We start from the raw sequence: 20,963 nt of genomic DNA on the forward strand, positions 1-20,963 counted from the left end.
GCCGCGGGGCGAGGGGTGCGCAGCGTGTCCCACGGGCCCTACCGGCCCCGGCGCCCGCCGCGGGAAGACGCCGGGGTTTGAGCCGTTCTGCCGGCGCTCGCCCGTTCCCCGCCGCCCGGGAACGGGGCCGGCGGGTGCGGAGACCCCGCGCCACCGGCGGGGCGCCCCCTCAGCCCCGCGGGACCCGCCGGGCGCTGGCCCGCCCCGGCCGCGGCCCGCCCGCCCGGCGACCTTGCGGCCTGCGGGAAGGTCGCATGCAGCCGGGGCGGCAGCGAGCGGCCGCGGCGGCCGGTGACCTTGACCGGGCCCCCCCTGGCCGTGCCCCCCGCCGCCCCGCCTGGCGCGGGGCCGCCCCGGCAGCCCGGCCCCACGCCGCGGCCCCGCGGCGGGTGCGGCGGCCGCCCGGAGGGGCGTTTCGCGGCGCGGCCCCTTTAAGGCGTTGCCGCCGGGCGCGGAGGTTGGTCCCGGGCGGCGCGCCGTAGCGGCGCGGGGGTCGCGGCACCACGTGGGGCCGGAGCGGCGCTGTCCTTCGCGGCGGGCGGGCGCGGCGCGGCCCCATGGTCATTAAGGCGGACGAGATGCCGCCGGCTGCCGTGCCGGCCGTCGCGCAGGGCGCCGAGCAGCAGGAGCCGGCCCCCCGCGGCAGGAGGCCGGCGGAGACGCAGCAGCGCCCCGGTAAGGGGGGGCGCTGGGGCCTGCAGAGGGAGCGCGGGCCGGGCCGCCCGCCCCCGGGGGTGCTCGCGCCGGCGGGGCAGGCTCTGCCGCCGCCTTGCCTGGGGGGGCGGCGGGGTGCCGGGGGAGCGGGCCCCGGGCCCGCGGCGGGGCCCCGCGGTGCTTCTGCCAACTTAGGTTGCTCCTCCCGGCAGGGCAGAGCCCGGCGGAGCGGCCCGGGCCCGGCCCGCCTGCCCCGCCGCGGGGTCGGGCTCCCGGCGCCCCTGGGCCCCGCATTATCTCGAGGGGAGGCCGGGCCGGGGCCCGACGCCCGCCCGGCGGCTCGGGGAGGCTTTGCGCAGCCCCGGGGAGTTGCTGGCCGCCGGGGCCGGAGGCCACCGGGTCGGGAGGCGAGTTCCCCGCGGCTCTTCCGCGTCCCGGCGAGGCCGAGCGGGGGCCCGGGGGAGCGGCGGGGCCGTGGCCGGGCCTGTCCCGGCGGAGCGGGGAGCCCCGGGCCCGGTGAAGGTCACCTTCACCGGGCCGCACCACCACGCGGCCGCAGGCGGGGGGGGGGGGAGCGGCCGCTCGGGGCCCCGTGAGCTCCCTGGGCCCGGCCCCGCGGTGGCGGGGCGGGCCGGGGCGGAGGCCGGTGCCCGGGCCCTGGCGGCGGGGAGCGGCCTCCGGCGGCGCCGAGCAGAAAGCGGGCGGTAGGGGCGGCCCCGGGCCGCGCGCGGTGGGTGCCCCCGTGGGTGCGCCGGTGGTTGGGCGCTGGTGCGGAGGGCGGGAGCGGGCCGCGCTCCCGGGCGTGGGGTGCGGGAGCCACTGGCGCGTTGGGAAACAGCCACAGCAACGTGGGTTTTCCCAGGAAGGGCAGGTGGCTTGTTGGCAGCTTCAGCGGGAAACTGCCTGTCCTAACCGGCTCCTCGCAGGCTGCGCTTGCGTTAAATCAGAGACGGGGGGGGGGCTCAGGCCAGGGGCGAGGTGCAGCCCCTGCCCGCACGGTCCCCAGCACCTCCCCTAGGTGCAGACCCCGCGGGGGGCTGCCCCTGCTCTGGGTGTTGCTCTGTTGGGTGCGTTCTGTCTTCATGAAGTTAACAGTCCCGAGCGCTCACCTCGGGCTCACCCTTTTTCTCTGATCTTTAGTGTGCAAGGAAAAAGAAAAGCAGAAGCAGTGTGGTTTGTGGCTGGCCTTCAGCCCCGGGGCACTTGTATCCGCTCAGCGAATGACCTACCGCTTCCTCCCTCCCCTGATTTTTATGGTGGCAAGGTGAATTTCTGAAGTTTGTCACCTAAAGCAAAGTTCACTGGCTCTTGGTGCTGTAGCAGGTTGGACATGGTTCAAGAGCGAGGAGCGTGGTACTCAAAGCCCCCCCCCCCGCACACCGTTTTTCACAGCAGGCGTAACGCTTGCAGTGCCAGCAGCTGGGTTAAAATGTTACGCAGTGTAATCCCTGCCTCTCCGGGCGCAGGCTGGTTGCTGAAGGAGGCAGGGAGGTGGAAAAATCCTCCCCTTGTTTCAGCGCTGTGCGATTGCTTAGGCACCTCCTGGGTCCGGGGAGGAGGAGGGGGAGGAAGGTTCCTGTCTTGTCTGGGAGCCCGGGGCTGAGGCGGTGCCTGTGGCAGCACAGCTCCTAGGCAGAGGTGCTGGGCTGGGTGGTGGTGGTGGGGGCAGCCTGTCCCCGCTGGCGACAGCCTTCTGGTTCAGCTTCCCAGGCCTCTCCTTCTGCCAGGGGAAACCCAGCCTCGGCAGTGGGGTACCCCCCACGGCCCGCATGGCGCCCATCTGGGGCAGCCTGCTTTGTCCGAGGGTGGCCCTGGGTGCTGCTGGGCAGCGGGCAGGAGCCTGGTGGGCCTCTGGTGAGGGCATGCACCCTCCGCCGTGCCACACTTTGGGACTTGGGCACTGCCTTCTCCACCTCTGAAGGGTGAGAGGGCTGTTGGCTGCTGATGGCTGCCTCCAAGCTGGACAAAACTACGTCCTTCCAAGTGCAGAAACCCAGCACCATGTGAACACTTGAGGCTCCTGTGATGATTTCTGATGGAGGCAGTTAGGGGTTAAGTTACCTTTCTTACTAGCTCTCCTGAGATCGAGACCACCACTGTGTGCAGTGTTTCTTGGGTTATTTTTGTTAGTAGGCTTGTCACTGCCTTAGAACAAGTTTGTCTGCTGTGCAAGTTTCTCAGTGGTTCTAGCTACCGTAAAATGCTTTTCAACCTTGCCTTGCCCAAAGATTTGCTCTTTTTCTAGCTAGGCCTCTCCATCTCTGTTCTTCCTGGCTGCCCATATCTTCAACCACATCTTCTGTTAAAAAAGCAGAGAATGCAGGTGATAATGGAAAACTGCTGTGGAGGTAAGTGTAGCTGTGCATTAGCAACAAGGTCAGAAGACTGATTCTTAATCTCGGGATCTGCTATCGCTGTCTGTCGCCTGACCTTGGCGGTTTGCTGGTGTTTTGGAAAGGGCTGAATTGCTGGCTGTCGGGGCTTTTTAATATGTGGTTGTAACAGGCTTCAGGGGGAGAATTGGAGGAATATTGTGCAAGAGAAATCTGATCACCGCTACAAGGTTAAGAAGAGGAAAGGAATGCAATAACACAACATCTGTGCCCCAAGATGGGGGATGGGGACCCAAGGGGATGGTGTCTGGAGCAGTTCTGCTGGTGGGGTAGCAGAGTTGCACTCCCACTGGAAGCTCGCCGCTCTGCCAGAGCAGCCTTGCTTCTGGGTTTCCCAGCTGAAAAGCGGAAGTAAGTAGGTCAGGAACATGCACCTAGATAAATCCACCCGCAGACCCGCCTCATGCACAGTAAAACCAGCGTTGTGTTGCAGAGCCCTGTGTTTGTCTTTGTCGTGGGTAAATGACTAAACTTGGCAGCACACACGTCTCCTGGCGCAGCTTTCCAGCACTCACTTTGCTTTCTTCAATTTTGCTCTATTGGTTGTACTAGAAAGTTGTTATTTCCAGAAGCTTTGAAGGTCTGAAGTTCATGCATTTTTTTATTTGCATTTGAGAGGTAAAACCAGTCCACAGGGCAGTGCTTGGACAGAGTGCAGAAGGCGAAAACCAGAGCATGGCTACTCCCATGGCAGCGGTGGCAGTTGCTTTTTGGAAGCAAGTCAGTTTTTTGCCAGTAGTAGCAAGGCTGGTGGAGGGTTAGCATTTGGTTCTCGCCTCCTGCAAGCACATGGTTTAAGTAGTGGAGCTTGCACGTACCCATTTGCCAGTTGACCTTCCTGTTGCATTCTACCTCTTTAATGTTAGTGAGTCCGGAATGAGTGATTATCTGGCATTTTCTTGACAATTTGGCATAGATACTTAAATGGGTGACAGGTGTTCCCTCTTGGGGTGGGTGGGAAAATAGATTTACAGTCACCGAAGCAAGCTCTTTTTCTCAAGCTGAAGAAATAACTGCTGTGGTGCTCACCAGCTGCTTGACCAGTCCCGAGGGAAAAAATCCTATGAAGCAGGCCACTGAAGTAAGGTTCCCTACAGCTAAGTGACTTTACAGTAACAGCATGTTTTCTAAAAAAACGTGTTTCCTTAGTTTGCCCTTCCCTTCCACTTTAAAGAGAAAAGCTCTACTGCAACCTGTTGATGCGCCTGTGGGCTCAGAGGAGTTTTATGTAGTTACTGTCCAACAGCATAAAACTGCAGGATCATGACTCTGGCCCTGCTTGCCTAGAGCTCCTGCAGGTCAGGTTAGCTTGACATCAGCCCTCCTTTCCCAGCTCTGCGCTAGCTAGCATCCTGCTGCTGTGGCTGGGCAAGACTGGAAGTGTAATGTGGATATTGCCTGCTAGCAAACTGCATTGGAGTGCCCTGCGCGCAGGCACTGGGGGTAACGTGCTTTTACCATCAGTGGCGCTGGAGCCTGTGAAGCCACTGCCAGCCTGGAGGCTCAGTGTGTGGGCTCGGCTGTGCTTAAGGTGGGCTCCGGTGCCAGCTCGGGTCATGGCACTGTGCGAGGTAGGATGAGGTTGCTCAGTGTCCTGGGCAGAAGGGATTTTGCAGGATGGGCGAGTTCCCCAGGCTGCTGCCTTGCAGCGTGCCCTTGCCCAGCTGTGGGGAGCAGCCACCCAGCCTGTTTCCCTGGGGCTGTGTGTGGCCCCAGGCAGCTGGCGTGGGTCTGCCCTGGTGGGAGGCTGTGGGCTGATGGGCACATCTGTGCCGTGGGATGCAGCAAGGCAGCAGGAGCTGCTGAGGACAGTGTTGCAGCCGTCTGCTCTCCTCTGCAAACCCTACCCAGAGCTCCCTGTTGCATTTGTGGGTCCAGGGGCTCGGCCACGTGAAGATTCATGTAGGGCTCTCGGGACTGGCAAAGTTGGTCTTTCCAGGCTTGTGCTGCATGGAGTTTTCCCTGGAGCTGTTGTGGTGACAGGCACCAGTGGTAGCACGGGGTGAAGCCAAAGCCTTCCCTGTGACACTCTGGAGCAGTGGCTCCCAGTGCAGCTGCTTCTGTCTGCAACCTGATGTTCTGCTGGTCCCCCTGCACCCAGAGTCTAACAGGCTAGCTCACTGTCCTGGGCCCTCGCCGTCTCGGTATCTTTCTGCAGCTAAGGTATGTCCCAGAATAAGATACATGTACTTTGAGAGTTATCGACTGATTCTCAGTACCTGCCTGAAATGTGATTCCTTCGTTCAGCTCTCTTCTCTTTAAAGTTGAGAAACATGCTCTTCCTGACATAGTTGATGTTTTTGCTGGTGCTGGTCTTTGCACTTTGCCCTAGGTCCTAGTCTTTGTTCCTGTTTTCTGTGATGTTTGAATTGCATGTTGTTGTAGCAGGATCACCTAGCCAGCTGGGTTCAGGACTAATTTTCCGAAGTTTTGGCCAGACAGAAAGTTTACAAATGGGTTTAAATGTGGCTCCCAGATGTGGAGAGCACAGCGTGGGTAACTCAGGGTGCCAGATGCAAAGTATGAGGCATTTTGGTGCTTGTAAGTGCCTGAGCCAGCAGCTGTGGGACCCCATGAGTGCCCTGGGGCATGGCTGCAATGCAAGTGTCCCTGTATCGATACAAATACAGAAAAGCCACAAACAGGCTGGAATGCGGCTTGAGTTGTTTAGGTGTATCCAGCCAGATTTTACTGTGGATGCACCAGAGCTAGGAATGAATAATTTCCCCACCTGCCATCCATGGATTGTTAGTGCCAGAGGAGAGGTTTCCAGACCAGCAAGCCCAGGGCCCTTGTCGAGAGCGCTGCATGCTGCAGCCCCACTACGCTCACTGTGTGGGTCGGTCCCCAGTGTTACAAAGCTGCTGAAAAATAAATGCAGTGTTTATACCTCTACCCACAGATGGGTTATATCCAATTTGGGTTTAATGATGGCAGTAGAGCTGCTCTCATATTTCAGCGTGGGCCCTTAGTAAAAGCAGTGTTTGTTGCACCTAAAGTGCTGGATGTTTCTGGGAAGCTGTGGCTTCCACCAGGGAGGTAGCTGGAGGCACTTCTGCTGTCTCCCACCTCCCCTGATGGGATGTCCTGCAGAAACGTTTCCACTGGGGCCATCTCTGGAGCTAATACCTATTAATTTAGTCAGTTTATTTACATTCATTAAACTATTTATTTTGTTTGATTTATTATTCAGCTAAAATTTAATTTGCATTTGCTATACTGACACCAGCCTTTGCATGTTAAAGCTAGCACATACCCCGCTGCTCTGAACGTGCTTTGGCTTGAGCTGAAGAAATGCTGCTTGGCCTCATGAGACCTGACCAGGTACTGCTCCAGGGGGAGGTTTTGCCTCTTCAGAGGTCTGTGGATAAAGAGGAAGAGTTGAAGCTGTCAATACATCTGAACTCCTTCAAAATAATCGGAAAAACAGGAGTTACTGGTGCAGTCTGAAAGTTGGTGCTGGCTTGCGAGGCCAAGGGATGCCTTGTCTGAGGCTCCGAGGCCTGGCAGCTCCTGCGCCGGAGGAGCAGCCATGGGGGTGCCTGGGGCCCCTTGCTTACTGGGGCAGGAGCTCACATGAGTTGGAGCGGGACAGACCTTGCTTCTGATTCCTCTCCTCTTTAAAAGGACAACAGAAGCTAGTCAGGGTTTCCTGTGGAGAGCTTTGGGTCTGTTCCTCAGCCCATTTCTGCCTTTCTTCTGGCAAGTGGCTTGCTGGCATGGAGGCTCAGGGGGCTGCTCCTGGCCTTCCCGGGGCCGCCTCTGGAGGAAGGGATCGCTGTTCCTGTGTGTGCTGTGTTGGCCTTGAGCAAGCAATCACATGAGCGCTGCGGTCTTGGGTTAGTTTTAGTTTTGAGATTTTTGTGGCACGTATTTTTCCTCTGCTTGGTGCAGAGTTGTGCCCCTTCCCGTCCTTGAAGCCATGACGAGCGCTGAGGAAACCTGTGCTGGGGCTCAGGCTGCCCAGGACTTTGGAGGTTGGCAGGTTTGCTACCCAGACATGAAGGCTTTCCCGGGCAGGTCCAGGGCTGGCCAGTTTAGGCTGTGGCTCTTGCACATCACACTGCGTGTCTGAAAGTTCCAGCTCTTCACAAGCGTCCCAAGAAACCGGGGCGGCTGAAGGGACCCGAGCAGCTGAACGCTGCGGGATGCATGGAGGGCCACGGTGCCTGGCTGGTCCCGGCAGGACAAGGCGAGGAGCCAGGCGGCTGCGGCACGGCCTCACCAGAGGCATGCTGCGGCCTGCTCGGCTGCAGCCTCCCTGGGGCGCCCTGTGCTTGCCGAAATCTCTGGCTCCATAATCTCTGCTTTAGTTGCTGGGATTTCTTAAAGTAACAATAAGAGAGGAGTTGTGTTTGGGGGCGGGTGTGTGGTTTTGTGGTTTGTTTGCGTTTGATACAGCAGAGCAGGGTGAGAGGACAGAAAATTCGTCTGGAGACTGCTTATTGATTCAGTGCCTGGCTGTTTTGTGCTTGTCCTGCTTAGTATGGATGGCTGTGCCTGGGCCCAGCCGTGCCATAGTAACTGCCCTCGCCTTGTAATTCAATGCATCCACTTGCTTACAGGTTTGGCAGCGCTGAAGCGCTCCAGCAGTCGTCCCATGCTGCACTGGTGCAGCACTCGAGATCGGGCTATTTATAACCCCCCTGGGCCGGGGTGATTGGGCCGGCATCCCTCCGCGAGTGCGCCTGAAGAACCTGTTAGACACACGTCTGGTTTTGTTCTGGCGCGGCAGGGAGAGGAGCGCTTCAGCTGCGGGAGCTACTTTTGGGCTTTGCGGGTACTGTGGTGCTGTGAGCGTGGCGGCTGGGGAGCGGGGCGACGGTGTGCGGTGGATGAAGGTTGCTGACCAGCGCTTTGGGGGAGCTGCTGTGAGCCTGGTGTCCGATCCTGGCAAGCACGCAGGACATGAGCTCAGGGCGCATGGGATACTGCACAAAGTCAGCTGCTGGCCCTCTGTCTTGCCACCCTGGGGCCAAGTAGGGTTTTTCTGTGGAGAAGGAGGCCTTCTGCGTGAGAAGGCGAGCAGGTCCTGGCTGCAGCAGGTGAGGGCTGCCACGTGGGAGTTTGCCTTGCGGGGACTTCAGTATATGTGTGCAAACAAAACTGAATTTTCTAACTTGGTGCTGTATGAGCCAGCCTGCCTGTGATCATGGGGAACAGCCTTTTTGCAAACTGCTGCAGGCATGTCACTGATCTAATCTTCCAGACGCGCAGCTTTAACTCGCCCGATGAGAGGTCACCCCTCTTACCAAAGCCTGCCATGAGCTGCACCATCTACCCGGAGATACCAGAAGCTGCCCAGTATGCTGGGTTGTATCCAGACATCATCCCCAGCGAGGCAGTGACTGGAAGCCTGCAGAAGTACGCTGAATACATCCAGGACCTATCCAAGGCCAAGGACGATGAAGGAACAGTGACGGTCTGTGATAAGAGCTGTTTGAAACCCAGCGTTGGCGCTGCTGGTCTGCTCCAGCAGACAGAGGCATCCGGTGCGGTGGCTGTCCTTCCAGCCGACCTTGGGGAAGGGCCGGCAGGGCTGGTCGATCATGCCCTGTCGCTTGAGGTCTGCCAGAGCTGCATGAAACTTGAGGACAGCAGCTTAGCCCATAGATCCTGCCGCCGGGAGGAGCACGTGGCAGCAGCTGACGGGGGGGATGCAGCCCCTGGAGCACGTCCCACCGGCCAGGGCCACGGTGATGGACAAGCAGCCTTGTGTTTAGACACAGCCTCGGTGGGCCCAGACAGCATGCCAGAATGCAGAGGTACTGATGTCTCTCTGGGGAGCCCTGGGATGCCGCCTTCTGCTCTGCCAGCAAGCATGGGGAAAATCCTGCCGGCCCAAAGGACAGTTGTGCTGCCTGTCCCCACTGAAGAGGTGTCACCTGAGGTGCGAGGCACAAGTACTGGTTTTGTAATGACAGACCCCACTGTCTGCCCCGGCAGTAGGTCCAGCTGTGATCCTGACTCTCAGGCGCAGGCACTGCCCTCAAAGCAGCAGCAGCAGAAGAAGAGGAGAAAGAAAAAGAAGCTCACACTGCTAGGTGCTCAGTGGCATGGCACTCTGTCACGCTCTGTGTAGACAAAACACTGTATGCCCGTCATGGTGGTGGTGGCTGCATGTGCCCGTGGGATGGGGCAGGATGAAGGGCAGGGGAGGCCAGGTGATGTTTTAACTTCATGGCAGAAGGAAAAGGAGGAAGGTGGTGAGATATCCCACCCGGGGTGTGTACCACAAAGGGGTCTGTCCCTTGTCAGTGAAACAAACGTAAGGGGGGTTTGCTTATTATTTTTTTTTTAATTCATATGGCAAATCTTTCTCTTGTTTGTGGCTGCAAACGTGGCCCTTGTAAAGGATGGGAGCGGATCTGCAGCAGGCAGGAGCATGGGGCAGTGAGGGACTGGAGCAGCATTTGCTTGGAGTCTTTGGCTCGCTTGAGCTGCCATGGGTGGGAGACGCCTGACCTGCAGCGATGGAGCGGCTCCGCGGCTGCCCTGAGCGCAGCGACGGCATGTTCCTTCACCTGGTGCATCTTCCCAGCACTGTGGGGACAGCGGGGCCCCAGCCACTTGCTACAGTGTGGGAGGGGAGCAGCCGCCTGCTTGGCCGCATCTTGCTTTTCTCCTCTCCTGCTTCTCCCCAAGCTGGTGTACCATGGCTGGAGTCCACGCCAGTCACTCCAGCATGGCACCAAACGGTAAGTCAGAGTGGCTTTTGTTCTTGCCAGGACTTCTAAGATAGGAGAAACTCAGGGTTTTTTTTATTTTTAAGTCTCACGGTCAAATTTTGCCTTTGTCACTGTATTTTGGTTTTGTTCAGTTGCTGTGCAGTGGCCGAATTTTGGTCTCGAATGCTGTCTTGCGGTGCACCCAGCAGCATGAGGGGATGTGCAGTGTGAGTGACCCGGGCTGGCTGCTTGGTTTCTGGTTTAGCACTATGTGTGCTCTCCATGCCAGCGGCAGGTGTCTGGGCTGCAGGCCCAGCTGGCCGCAAGATCGTGCAGAAACTCTCATGCTGCTCAGGATTCGAAATGCTTTTGAGGAGGGAAAGGCAGAATTTGGGCCCTCAGAATGTCTCTAGAGCCAGTAACAAGAAATGCGCTCCTAAACTTGGTGACAGAAATGGTAGGGTTTTAATTTCCAGTCTTGTGCCTCTGATAATCTGTGCTGTTACTAGATGCAGGGAAGGGAACTCCTCATCTACGGAGCAGTCCCTCCAGACCAGGCGAACTCACAGCAGCGTAGTGTTGCCATCTTTTTGACCTGATAATCGAAGAAAAGGATTAGTGACTGACTCTGGTTTAGAAGATTTGTTTGAACATTAAGTGATTAACGTTTCCCATAATCTGTGCTATCTATCACTGTATGCAGCCAGCATATTCAGGTTCAGGTGTGCACCCTCTTTCACACCAGGATCCTGACTGGTTGAGTTCGTGAGGTGCCCGTCACCTCTGCAGGCTTGCTGTGAATAGGAAGGGTGATTAAAACAGGGCCTGTCACCTTGGCATGTGTACTCGTCGTCCAGGTGCAAAGACAAAACTTAATCCTTATGTGATCTTCTCTGCCAGGTGCGAGCCTGGGTTGATTCCTCCCGGTGAGGTGGTGTCTGTGCCGCCTTCTCCCCTCCTCAGTGTTTTGCTTTGCCTGTTCTCCTGACGCTGTAGTCTTGCCTGCACTCGAGGTTTGCTCACGCTGTGCTCTGAGTAGCAGTGAGAACATCGAGTTACAGCTCGGCTGCCAGCCAGCACAAGCTGGAGCTCAGCAGCCTCAGCCATGCCTGGGGGTACGCACCAGGGGCTGAAAGGAGCAGGGTCCTTGCTGGGGTGCTGGTGCATCCTGTGGAGTGACAGGGGCGACTGGAGGTCACAGCCTTTGGTCGAAACCGCAGAACTGCATCTCGAGGCTGACGTGTACCCAGGAAGGGATCTCCTTGCTCCATCTCCAGCAGCGTGAGCAGGGCGGTAAGCGGGAGGAGTGGCTGGGTAGTGCCCCCGGAGCGGGTGGAACCGCTTCCCTGTGACTCAGCTGCCTTCCATGAAACAGTCTGGGCTGCATTGCATGGCGCACTCTCCTGTGGGCAAGAGCTCGCAAATAACACAGCTCCTGCCCCCTTTGGGGCTTGAACGTTGAGCAGGTAACAGCAGAGAGGTCTCTACAGGTGTCTTTCGGGTATCCCTGTTGCTCTGCCTGCCATCTTGAGTGTGCTGAAATCAGGTGGCCAATGCTTTTGCCTCCCTCTCCCTGCTGGTGCTGCTGAGGCTGCAGCACAGCTGGTCTGCAGCAGGCAGCACGGGGACCGCTTCCAGGCAGGTGGGTGAAGCTTGCCCATGGGGAGAGCACGCAGGATGTTGGCACGCAGCAGGCAACGCTTCCTCCAGGCAGGCATGCTGTCAGCCAGGGTTGAAACAAAACACACAGTTTTCTTTGAAACATACCCATTCTGTAAAAACCCCACTGGAAAGCCTTTGCTGGCCTTAAATCAAAGGGTTTACCTGCTGGACAGCTGGCCTTTTTCAGTGCAGGCTTAACTTTTGTTTCTAAACTTAAGACAGTGTTGTCTGGAGCTGGATCTTCTGGCATAAGGAGACAGGAAGGTGTTGCCTCAACATGTCTCTTCTGTTACAGAGTGCAGAGCTGTATCAGCCCCAACTTCACTCAAGAAGGGCAAGAGGGATGAAAAGTGCAAATAGGTTGTATTTCCACAGACAGGAAACAGTCTTCAGATTTCTGAAACAATCAGTAGTTTGGGGCTGTGATACCACAGAGTAGTGAACAGCAGAGGTGTGGTCCTGGCTGGTGACTTCTTGTCTTGTGCAGGCTTTCCCTGTCTTTGCTTTGCAGCTGAAGGTGTTTGCTGCACTTGAGGCCAGCATGCATATGGGTGCTCAGCTCTCGTGTGACACATGTCTCCTGGTTTGGTTAGTCCCTATACACTGCTTCCCTTCTCCCCACCTGCAGCTCCAGGCTGGCTGGTTAATTTCTGCTCTTTATGGAGGCACCTTCTTTGCAGGATCTTGCTTAGAAAAAAGACAAGTCACATTTACTCAAAGATGATGGTGTTTCTTTTGGGAATACCCTGCCAACTGTTGTGACACAGGGGTAGCTTCAGCACCCACCTTGCTACTGTTGATGAGTTGGTTGGTTGGAAAGCATCCTTGGTCAAACCTTTAGCATGATTATCAGGTGCAGGGGTGGGCCTGAGCATGGCGTAGGGTAGGCTGCAGGAGCATCGGGACAGGCATCGTGGCTGGGAATGAGAGCAGAAAGGCAGGAGCCAGCACATCCCACGGGCTGCTCCTTCCACGCCTCAGCTGCCAGCAAAAGTCAGCTGTTGGTGAGCAGCACCTCGAGCTTGTCATCTGTGACTCTGTTGGAAAAGCTCCTTGGTCACGGACAGGTGGAGACTGGGGGTCTCGGGTTGGTGGGCAGCACCAGTGCAGCTGTGCCTGGATTTGGCCTTTGGCCGCTGCCACAGCGATTGAAGGTGGGCTCTGCTGGGTCTTCAGCCAGTGCTGCAGCCTTTCTTGTAACCAAGTTCTGCCTCCCATTTCTGGCTGCTAAAGCAGGAGCGAAAGTTCAGGGATCCTTCCCTGCTGGGGTGGGCAGGGGCTGGACTGTGCCTGGCTCAGGAGCCTGGCGGGTCATCCCGTCAATGGTACAAGCAGCCTCAGGTGTAGCATTTCTGTGATGGCTTTTCTGCTCTCCCTCCTTGTCCTTACATGTTCAGGCAGTCCAGGAGTGTGGCTGTGCTGGCTGCAGGGTGTGACGAGGGGCTCTCCCCAGCCCTCTGGGCATGGTGTGGTTTTTCTGAAACCACATCTCTTGGGGCACTCTTATGTAGAGCTTTTCTTCCTCCTTTCTAGCATGACTGCAGCTTGCTGGAGCCAGAGCCAGGCCTCTTGTCTGGCTTGCCTGTGGCTTCATCTGTCAAAGAAATGAACAGCTTGTGCTGGGGACATAAGCAAAGTGACAGGGAACATGAACAGCAGCTGCTGAGATGCTGAAGGCAGCAGAGGCTGCTTAAGGTAGCTCTGTTACCTGCTGCCTTCTGGAACGGGTGTGCTTTCCTTGTGTTTCTTGCTCTTTTATAGTGTCCTAATTCAGCCTTGACAGTCCTCTCTGAGGCGCGTTGGCTGTTGGCAGCCATAGTCTGGAACAGGAGTATGACCCTCTGGGGACACTCCAGCAGGGCTCGTTGCTGCAGCCTGTGTTGCGCTCCAGAGGCGTGCAGGGGATGTGGCGTTTCCAGCCCTGTTCTTGTACACAGTAAAGGTTGGATGACTTTTCTGGGCTGCCAGAGCAGTTGGGGCTGGTAGGCAGGAACTAGCTGTGGCAGCTTTAGGTCTTCAAGCCACGGCACCAGTCTGCATTTCAGAAGTGGTGGAGGCTGAGCTGCCGTCTTCCCTGGAGCACAGCCAGGGCTGGGATGGATGCCTTGCTAGGAGGGGAGGAGGAGGAAAGAGACCTGCCAGGTGGAGCTGGCTGGAGGACTGTAGCTTGGTGCTCAGCAGCCTCATGGTGTTAACCTGGCTTTGAGCTGCTCTGACCCCGTGCAGCCTTTTGGAAAGGCCGTTGCTGCTGCCTGGGAAAGCCCCCAGCCCGCTCCATTTGCGCAGCTGGTGAGCGGCTGCTTGGGAGCACCAAGCTGGAACTGCTGTGTGTGGCTCTGGGGGTCCAGCAGCTGGGTGTGCTGGCTGTGTATGCTGGCACGGGACAGCTGTACTGCAAATGCGCCCCTCAGGGCACTGTGCCTGCTCCCTTCCAGCATTTGCCGTCTGGGCCAGAGGGTCCCCAGGCTGGGGGCAAGAGGGTCTCTTCCTTCTCTCAAAGGGTCTTTTTCGCTGTTCCAGCTTACTCTGGCAGCACCTTGGTCCTCTTTAGCATGGTCTGCAGCCTGGTTTGGTGGGTGTAGGCTGCTCTAGGAGACAAGATTTAGGAAGCTCTATCAGCTCTCTGACACTGTCCACCTTATTGGAAAAGAAAACTTCATTGCTGGAGCAGTGAAGTAGGTACAGAGAGCTCCCTTCCCTGTGACGCATCTGTCTAAATGAGCACTTAAAATGTCGTCATCTTTTTCTTGAATAAAATTGCTTAGGCAAAGCCTCGCCCTGGCACCATGGGATCTCTGCGAAGTATTTTGGAAATGCAGAGGGTGGCCAGATGCAGGTAGGGGCGTGGGAGCTGTTTGTGTGCCTGTGGAGTAACCTGGCTCCCACCTGATGCACAGCTTAGCAATGCAACTGCCGTGTCTTCCCCTCCCTGCTCTCCTGGCTCAACAGTAGCGTACCAGGAGGTATGTTAGGAGCTGTGTAACATGTTGGTGCAGAGGTTACAGCTGCCTCTAGGCTGCAAAGCACCACACGCCCATCTCTTTTAATTAAGAGGCTTCTTAAGACTAAGCTGAATGTGTTGTACACTGACCCATCCTTCCTGCTTTCCTTCCCTCCCCTCTCCACACAGGATTTGTGGAAGACGAAAACCCTGCAGGCAAGTGAGAGCATGTTAATTAAGCTGTGAGGGGAAGGGAGGGAAGGGCCTGGCACATCTGTGCCTAGTAAACACCAAGTGCAGAATAAAATGCTTGCTGCCTTTTAACCCCTGGTTCACTTGGGTTGGCCCGAGGATGGTGGTGGTGTCTGAACCAGTCTCCAAACACTCGGTGAGGACTGTCTGTTTGCTCAGACCTTGTCTAAATCCTTCTGTTTTTGCCCAGAGCACCCGTCTGGTGTGGCACTGATGAACGGCAGCGGCCCGCACGAGAGCCTTAAGGACGAGAAGGATGCCAGACAGAATGGCCATGAGGAGGCTGACCCAGGAGAAGATGGGAACGACCAGGAGGTCATTGTCATACAGGACACGGGATTTACTGTCAAGATCTGTGCGCCAGGAATAGAGCCCTTTTCCCTGCAGGTACCTCCCTTTGCCAGCTGGGGAGGGGAATGGAGGTGGTGCTGGAGGAGGCGGTGGCAGGAAGCATTTGAGCCAGGGCACATGCAGCACGGTCTTCAACCAGCTAGGTTGGAAGGGGCAGAGGACTGTGCCCAGGAAGGCCCCTACTAGCTCCCACAGTCTGGACAGTACTGTGCTCACGGCTCCCTCGCTTGTCCGTCCTTTGGTGGCATTAATTGGGGAAGGAGGCAGCAAGGCATGGAGGGTGCAGGAGAGAAGCTGCCTGACCAGTGGCTTCTAGAGAAAAAGGAAAGAAAAGGAGATGTGAGCAACAGGCTGTCTGGCGCAGGCCTGCCTAGGCTCCCTGAGGATGGGGAGGTGTTTTGTTCCGGATCCCAGGTGTGAAGCAAGGGGAGGGAGAATGAGCTGAGGTGTAGCTTCTCTCTGCCCATCTCAAAGGGGTGCAGGCGTGGACCCGAGCACTGGGGAAATGGCCTTCCCGCTTCTGGGAAAACAGGATTTCTGAGTCTGACTCTCAGGAGGGGAAAATCCCTTGCTTGCCGAATGGTTTTGGCATGATGCTCCCTTGGGCTAACCTGGGCTTAGTACAGCAACAGGTGCTAGCACAGCTCAGGGAGCTCAAGCGGCAGCCTGAGGATCAAGGGAGCAATGCAGTCTTCCCTTCCCCACTGCACAGAGAGCTCCGCATGTGTCATGGGGACAATGACCTGTGCCACCAGATCAGGACAGGCTTTCACATACCTAACGGATGTTCTGATTTAGCTTAATACTTCACTGAAAATAATTTGAATGAAGTATCTCTAGTTCTGGGGAGAGATGTCTGGAGTCTAAACCCAGTGGGAAGTCTTATCTCCCCAAGACCAGCAGAGAGTGCAGTGAAATTGCATCGCCTGTGGAACTAGTTGTATCTCAGCCTAGCTTTTTTCTCCTTTAAATCCCCTTGGCTGTTAGTTTTAATGGGCTAATAATAGCAGGCCACGTTGTTTACAGCAGCTTATGTAAACTACCCTGAGTCCTGCTGGCTTGAGAGCAGTGTCAGTGATGCTGGAGCCAGAGCAGGGAGGTAGGAGAGCAGCTCTGGTGCACAAGCTGGGGTGGCTTCTTGCATCGCGGGAGCCATACGCTTGCAGGCGGCATGCCCTGGAGGTGCGGCACTGGCATGGACATGCCGCACTGTGCCGTGGGTACCGCAACAAACTGAGTGGAGGAAATAGTCTGTTTTCCATGTGCATCATTCAAAGCCTTGCCACAAATGCACAGTGTGAACGGGTAAGGGAAGAGTCTCTGGGTTCCCCCACCACTTTCTGTTCCTTCTCTGCCACCTCTGTCCCATGCTGAGTGCTCGGCACAGCACCAGGCTGTTACATTTCTGGGTGTCGAGCCCTGAGGGGTGGAGCTGGGGTGGCTGACCCTGCTAGAGGTGGCAGTGCCTTCTCAGCAGAAACAGAAGTGATCTTCCTGGTAGGGAGAGCCAGAGTCTGCCTTTCTAAGCCTGGAGAGGTAACAAGAGGTGTTTGATTTTGCAGCAGAGGGACAAAGTTTGGCAAGAACGCGTGTGAGGATTGAGAATAACTGTCTGGGTCTTTCTCTTCTTAAGGTCTCTCCTCAAGAGATGGTGCAAGAGATCCACCAAGTTTTGATGGACCGTGAGGATACCTGCCACCGGACTTGCTTCTCTCTGCAGCTGGATGGCAATGTCCTAGACAACTTTGCTGAGCTGAAAACTATTGAAGGACTGCAGGAGGGCTCGCTGCTGAAAGTGGTGGAAGGCAAGTTCCTTCAGACTTCAGGAGGGAGAAAGTGAGGGTGTTCATAGGGAGTGGTTTTGGCCACCTGGCAGTCTTTTCCTGTGGTTCCTTTTTGAGACCTGCGTGCCAAAGGAGTAAGCAACTGTGTAATCCCAGTTTCTTTCCTCCCTTTTCACTCATCAGAACCGTACACAGTGCGAGAAGCCAGGATACATGTCCGTCACATTCGGGACCTTCTGAAGAGTCTTGACCCATCAGATGCTTTCAATGGTGTGGACTGTAATTCATTGTCCTTCTTGAGTGTCTTCACTGAAGGAGACCTGGGAGGTATGGGGCAAAAAGGCTTCTCTGGTGTGTCAGTGTTTTCATTCCCCTGACTCCTTGCTTAGTTAAAACACATCATTAGCCATCAGCTGTCCCACATTATTCAGGAGTGCAGAGAAACACTCGGAGCACTTCTGCTTTCCTCCTTGAATAATTACTGGAGGAGGGAACGCTGTGTCTGTCAGCACTGACTTTCTATCTCTGTTCTAGACAGTGGAAAACGGAAGAAGAAAGGTACTGAAATGGAACAAATTGACTGCACCCCTCCTGAACATATCCTGCCAGGTAGCAAAGAGAGACCCCTGTGTGCCCTTCAGCCCCAGAACAGAGACTGGAAGGTAGAGTTCTCCTGTGTCATTAAAACAGCTATCGGCACATTCCTTGCAGCAAACTGATGCTTGGGGATTGAAAGCTGCACTGAAGTGGACTTTGGGATTTGTTCTGCTAGATGCTTAATGAGTGCTGGAATAGCACTGCTTAGCCAAAAGAATAAAGTCCAAGAGCTTGTGTGCAAAGCACTGGACACAGAGTCTGGACATCTGCTGAGCATGAAATGGCCAGTCTGTAGGGAGGGGTGGCAGGGAAGGGAGAACAGCACTTCCCTGCAAAGTCCTGGAGACAGGATCTGCAGATCACTACAAATTACCCTTAGCTTTCCCATACCCTCCCACTTGGATTCTGGTTTAGAAGCTGCCACTTGAAAACCAGTACAGCAAGAAATCCATGCCTTGTGCAGCCCAAAGGCCCAGGGTGTCTGTTTTCACTTATGTCTTATGGTGTGAAAGGCAAACTGAGGCAAATTAGTGAACTGCAGACGGCTGGAGGAAGGCTGTGCTCTTGAGACCAGGTGGTTGGTTTTTTTGTAAGCTGTTTCTGGAACCAAGCAAGGGCGGCAGGTAAAAGGAATCTGGTATGTACGTCAAATGGCTGTGTAATTCAAGGGAATTAATTCCCGCTGACAGGAGTTGCTTCTGTTGTGTTTTTCTGTGTAGCCTTTGCAGTGCCTAAAGGTATTGACAATGAGTGGCTGGAACCCTCCACCCGGTAACCGGAAAATGCATGGGGACCTCATGTATTTGTATGTCATCACTGTGGAGGATCGGCATGTCAGTATCACCGCATCCACTCGAGGATTTTACTTGAATCAGTGAGTAACTAAGATTCTCCCTGACCTGCCCTGCAGTAGGGAGCTTGCCATAGCCCACTGGAAAAGAACCTACAAATAATTGCTGCTTTTTTTTTTTTTGGTGGAAAACAGCCTATTTTAATTTGCTGCTCTCATGGGTTTGTAGGAGTTGCTATACTGGATTGGGCTGTTCAGTTATGCCTGGTACCACTTCTCCACAGCAGATAAATGCCTGATGCTGTAGGGAAAGTTTAAACATTCCATAATGTTATCAGCTAATTACAGCATTTTGAGTTGGGAGGGAATTCCTCCCTGACCATTGCACCTATCTCATTTTGCCCTAAAGTAAAAGCACAGCCTGTCAGAATTTTCTAAGCTGGGCACAGATTGGACTAGGTTTCTTTTTATCATGAGGGACTGTTAAAATGGCTGTGCTGTGCCTGTCAGAGTGGCTGTACTGATGGAAGTGCTGCATCCATCCAGCCCAGTAGCCTGTAACACAGAGAACTTCAGAGCAACAGACCCTGCTGTACCTGAGCAACCGTCAGCTGAGAAACATCTCTGGGTGGCCTTGATCCTGCAATCCAGATAATTACCTGGGCAACCATAACTGTGTGTTTGAAGTACAACGTTGTAACTCAGAAGAAGAACGAAGCTGCCTGAAGAGAAGGGAAGCTTAAAATAGAGAAGATAAAATTCAAGCACATTTCCAGCTTCTGTCTCATTATGAAATGGAGGTGCTGTGGCTTGTGGAAGAAATAGTTTGTAGTCCATTGTTTCTCCCCAGACCTGTAAAAGCAAGTGTTCTAAGTAAAGAGTCTAAGGGTACACATATGAATGCAGGTCCCAGGAGACCAAGTGGCACAATGCACACGAAACAAGTGGCCTTTTTGACTGGCAAAATGTGACCTGGAGAGGGGGACCTGTAGGTGTGCTCTGGTGCTTAGCCTTCTAGCTGGGAGCCGTCGTATCTTGAGAGGGCACTGACTGTTTGGTATAGTTTGTGCCATTACCCTTGGGTTCTCTGTTAAGCAAAGGCCCCTTTGGTGTGTTTGGGAAGCTTGGTGATATCAGTCCTTCCCAGCTATAAAAATATAAACCTTTCTTGAACTTTGTGGTGGCTGAAGATTTGCTGTGCAGTCTGTTAGGGGCCAGGGGCAGGGTTACTAGCTGTATCTCATGTGGAGAGACTGGAGAGGGCCCTCGCAGCCCACCTGCCTGCGTGCCACATGGTCTCTGCTGTGCAAGCAAGGGCTCATTGTGCAGGCCTTTGATATAGTGCATATATGGAAAGCTCTCATTCATGTACCACGTTCCTGCGGTATGGGAAGTGTCAGGTAGGACAACGGCTTGTGACCTTGTTTCTTCTTTTTCTTGCAGGTCTACTGCATACAACTTCAATCCCAAACCTGCAAATCCCAGTTTTCTCAGTCATTCCTTGGTGGAACTGCTTAACCAGATCAGCCCTACCTTCAAAAAAAACTTTTCCGCTCTGCAGAAGAAACGGTAGCAGCACTTTTTCCTCTCTAGTTGCCTTTAGTTGTTGTGAAGTTGCTTGGTGAGGCTCAGCTATGTGGTTAGTTCTGTGGGAACTGGATGCCACTGATACAGCGAGGTTTGTGATGCCTGGTTTCTCTGAGCTCACATAGTGGTGGGGCAGCTGGGACATGCGAGTCGGTGCAGCAAGGACCGCGGAACACCTGATTAAATGTCATGGCAGCACCCTGATGTAAGTGGCTTTCCCTCGCTCAAAAGATGGAGCTGTCAGAGCTGATGTGACTTGTCTGCTGTTGTTCAGCGTGGCACAGAGGCTGGTGGAAGCCCAGAGTCCTGATCCTTATCCACCGGATGGTTTCTCTTGGCTGTAGCTCCCAGATGACTCTTGCTTACAGCATGTAGATGTAGGGATTTTGGTTCTGCCTGAAGCAAAGGGTGGAGAGGGTGACAGCTTTCCTTTGCCATGGGAGTTACTAGCTGTGGGGCTTACCTGGGATTCAGTGCACTCCCTGATGAGAAGCTGCACACGTAGGGCAGTTGTGCAGTGGGAGAGAAAGCCCAGAGGTGGGCTGCAGTAATCGTACAAGGGGAACCACTGGTGTGTTGAGCAGCTCCTGAGGTGTGGGTCTCCTCGCTGAGTCACTATGTTGGCTATACACCTCGTGGGAGACTTGATGACTTCCTAGCTAGACAGGCAGCAGAGAGTTAATGTGAAACACAGCCACATGTGACTGAGCTGGTAACCTGTGCAGTAGGTACTTCTCCCCTGAATCCAAGAAAAGAGACCTAAGCATAAAACGCCAGGGAAAGTAACACGTGAGAGCTCTGCATAGGCTTACAGTGGAGAGCAAATAATTATTTTAAATATGCCCATGCATGTTCATTTTATTTCTTTTCCTCTAGCTCCTATAATAGGAGAGGGGAAAAAAAAGTATTGTTTTATTCTCCTGTTCTTGCTGCAGGGACCACTTATTCTGCTCCAGGATGGTGGGCCCTGTGCAAAAGCCTGTCATTCTTTAGAGTCCACTTAATGAACTGCCTTGGCTCAGCAGGGTGCAAATTGACAGGCACATTGTGTGGCTTTCAGGAGCTCTGCTTCTGCTCTCATTAAGAAGATGAAAGTGGCAGTAGACAAGGGCTGGGAATTAGCAGTGGCCTCCAGCCACCACTGTGACTATCTGGCCATTTAAAAATTATTATACTGTATTGCTGCCTGGGACAGAAGTAAATACAGATGAGACTCCAGCACCTGCTGAGAGCAGACAGATTACACAAGAGGCCATTTGGTGAAGCTTGCTTTTTCACTTCATT

General features: G+C 55.1%; 1 protein-coding gene across 1 annotated transcript in view; it reads left to right on the forward strand.

Moving 5' to 3' along the window:
• Nucleotides 1-489: 489 nt before the first annotated feature.
• CLUH (clustered mitochondria homolog) overlaps nt 490-20,963 on the forward strand; it is a 40,500-nt gene continuing 20,026 nt past the window's right edge. The window contains exons 1-7 of the mRNA XM_056322662.1: nt 490-675; nt 14,761-14,957; nt 16,555-16,726; nt 16,889-17,032; nt 17,240-17,367; nt 18,022-18,176; nt 19,536-19,661. Of these exons, the coding sequence (XP_056178637.1) occupies nt 558-675; nt 14,761-14,957; nt 16,555-16,726; nt 16,889-17,032; nt 17,240-17,367; nt 18,022-18,176; nt 19,536-19,661 (1,040 nt within the window). The 5' untranslated portion in view covers nt 490-557. The remainder of the gene's footprint in view (nt 676-14,760; nt 14,958-16,554; nt 16,727-16,888; nt 17,033-17,239; nt 17,368-18,021; nt 18,177-19,535; nt 19,662-20,963) is intronic.

This window comes from Falco biarmicus, chromosome 1, assembly GCF_023638135.1.
Source record: "Falco biarmicus isolate bFalBia1 chromosome 1, bFalBia1.pri, whole genome shotgun sequence".
NCBI classification, from domain to species: Eukaryota; Metazoa; Chordata; class Aves; order Falconiformes; family Falconidae; genus Falco; species Falco biarmicus.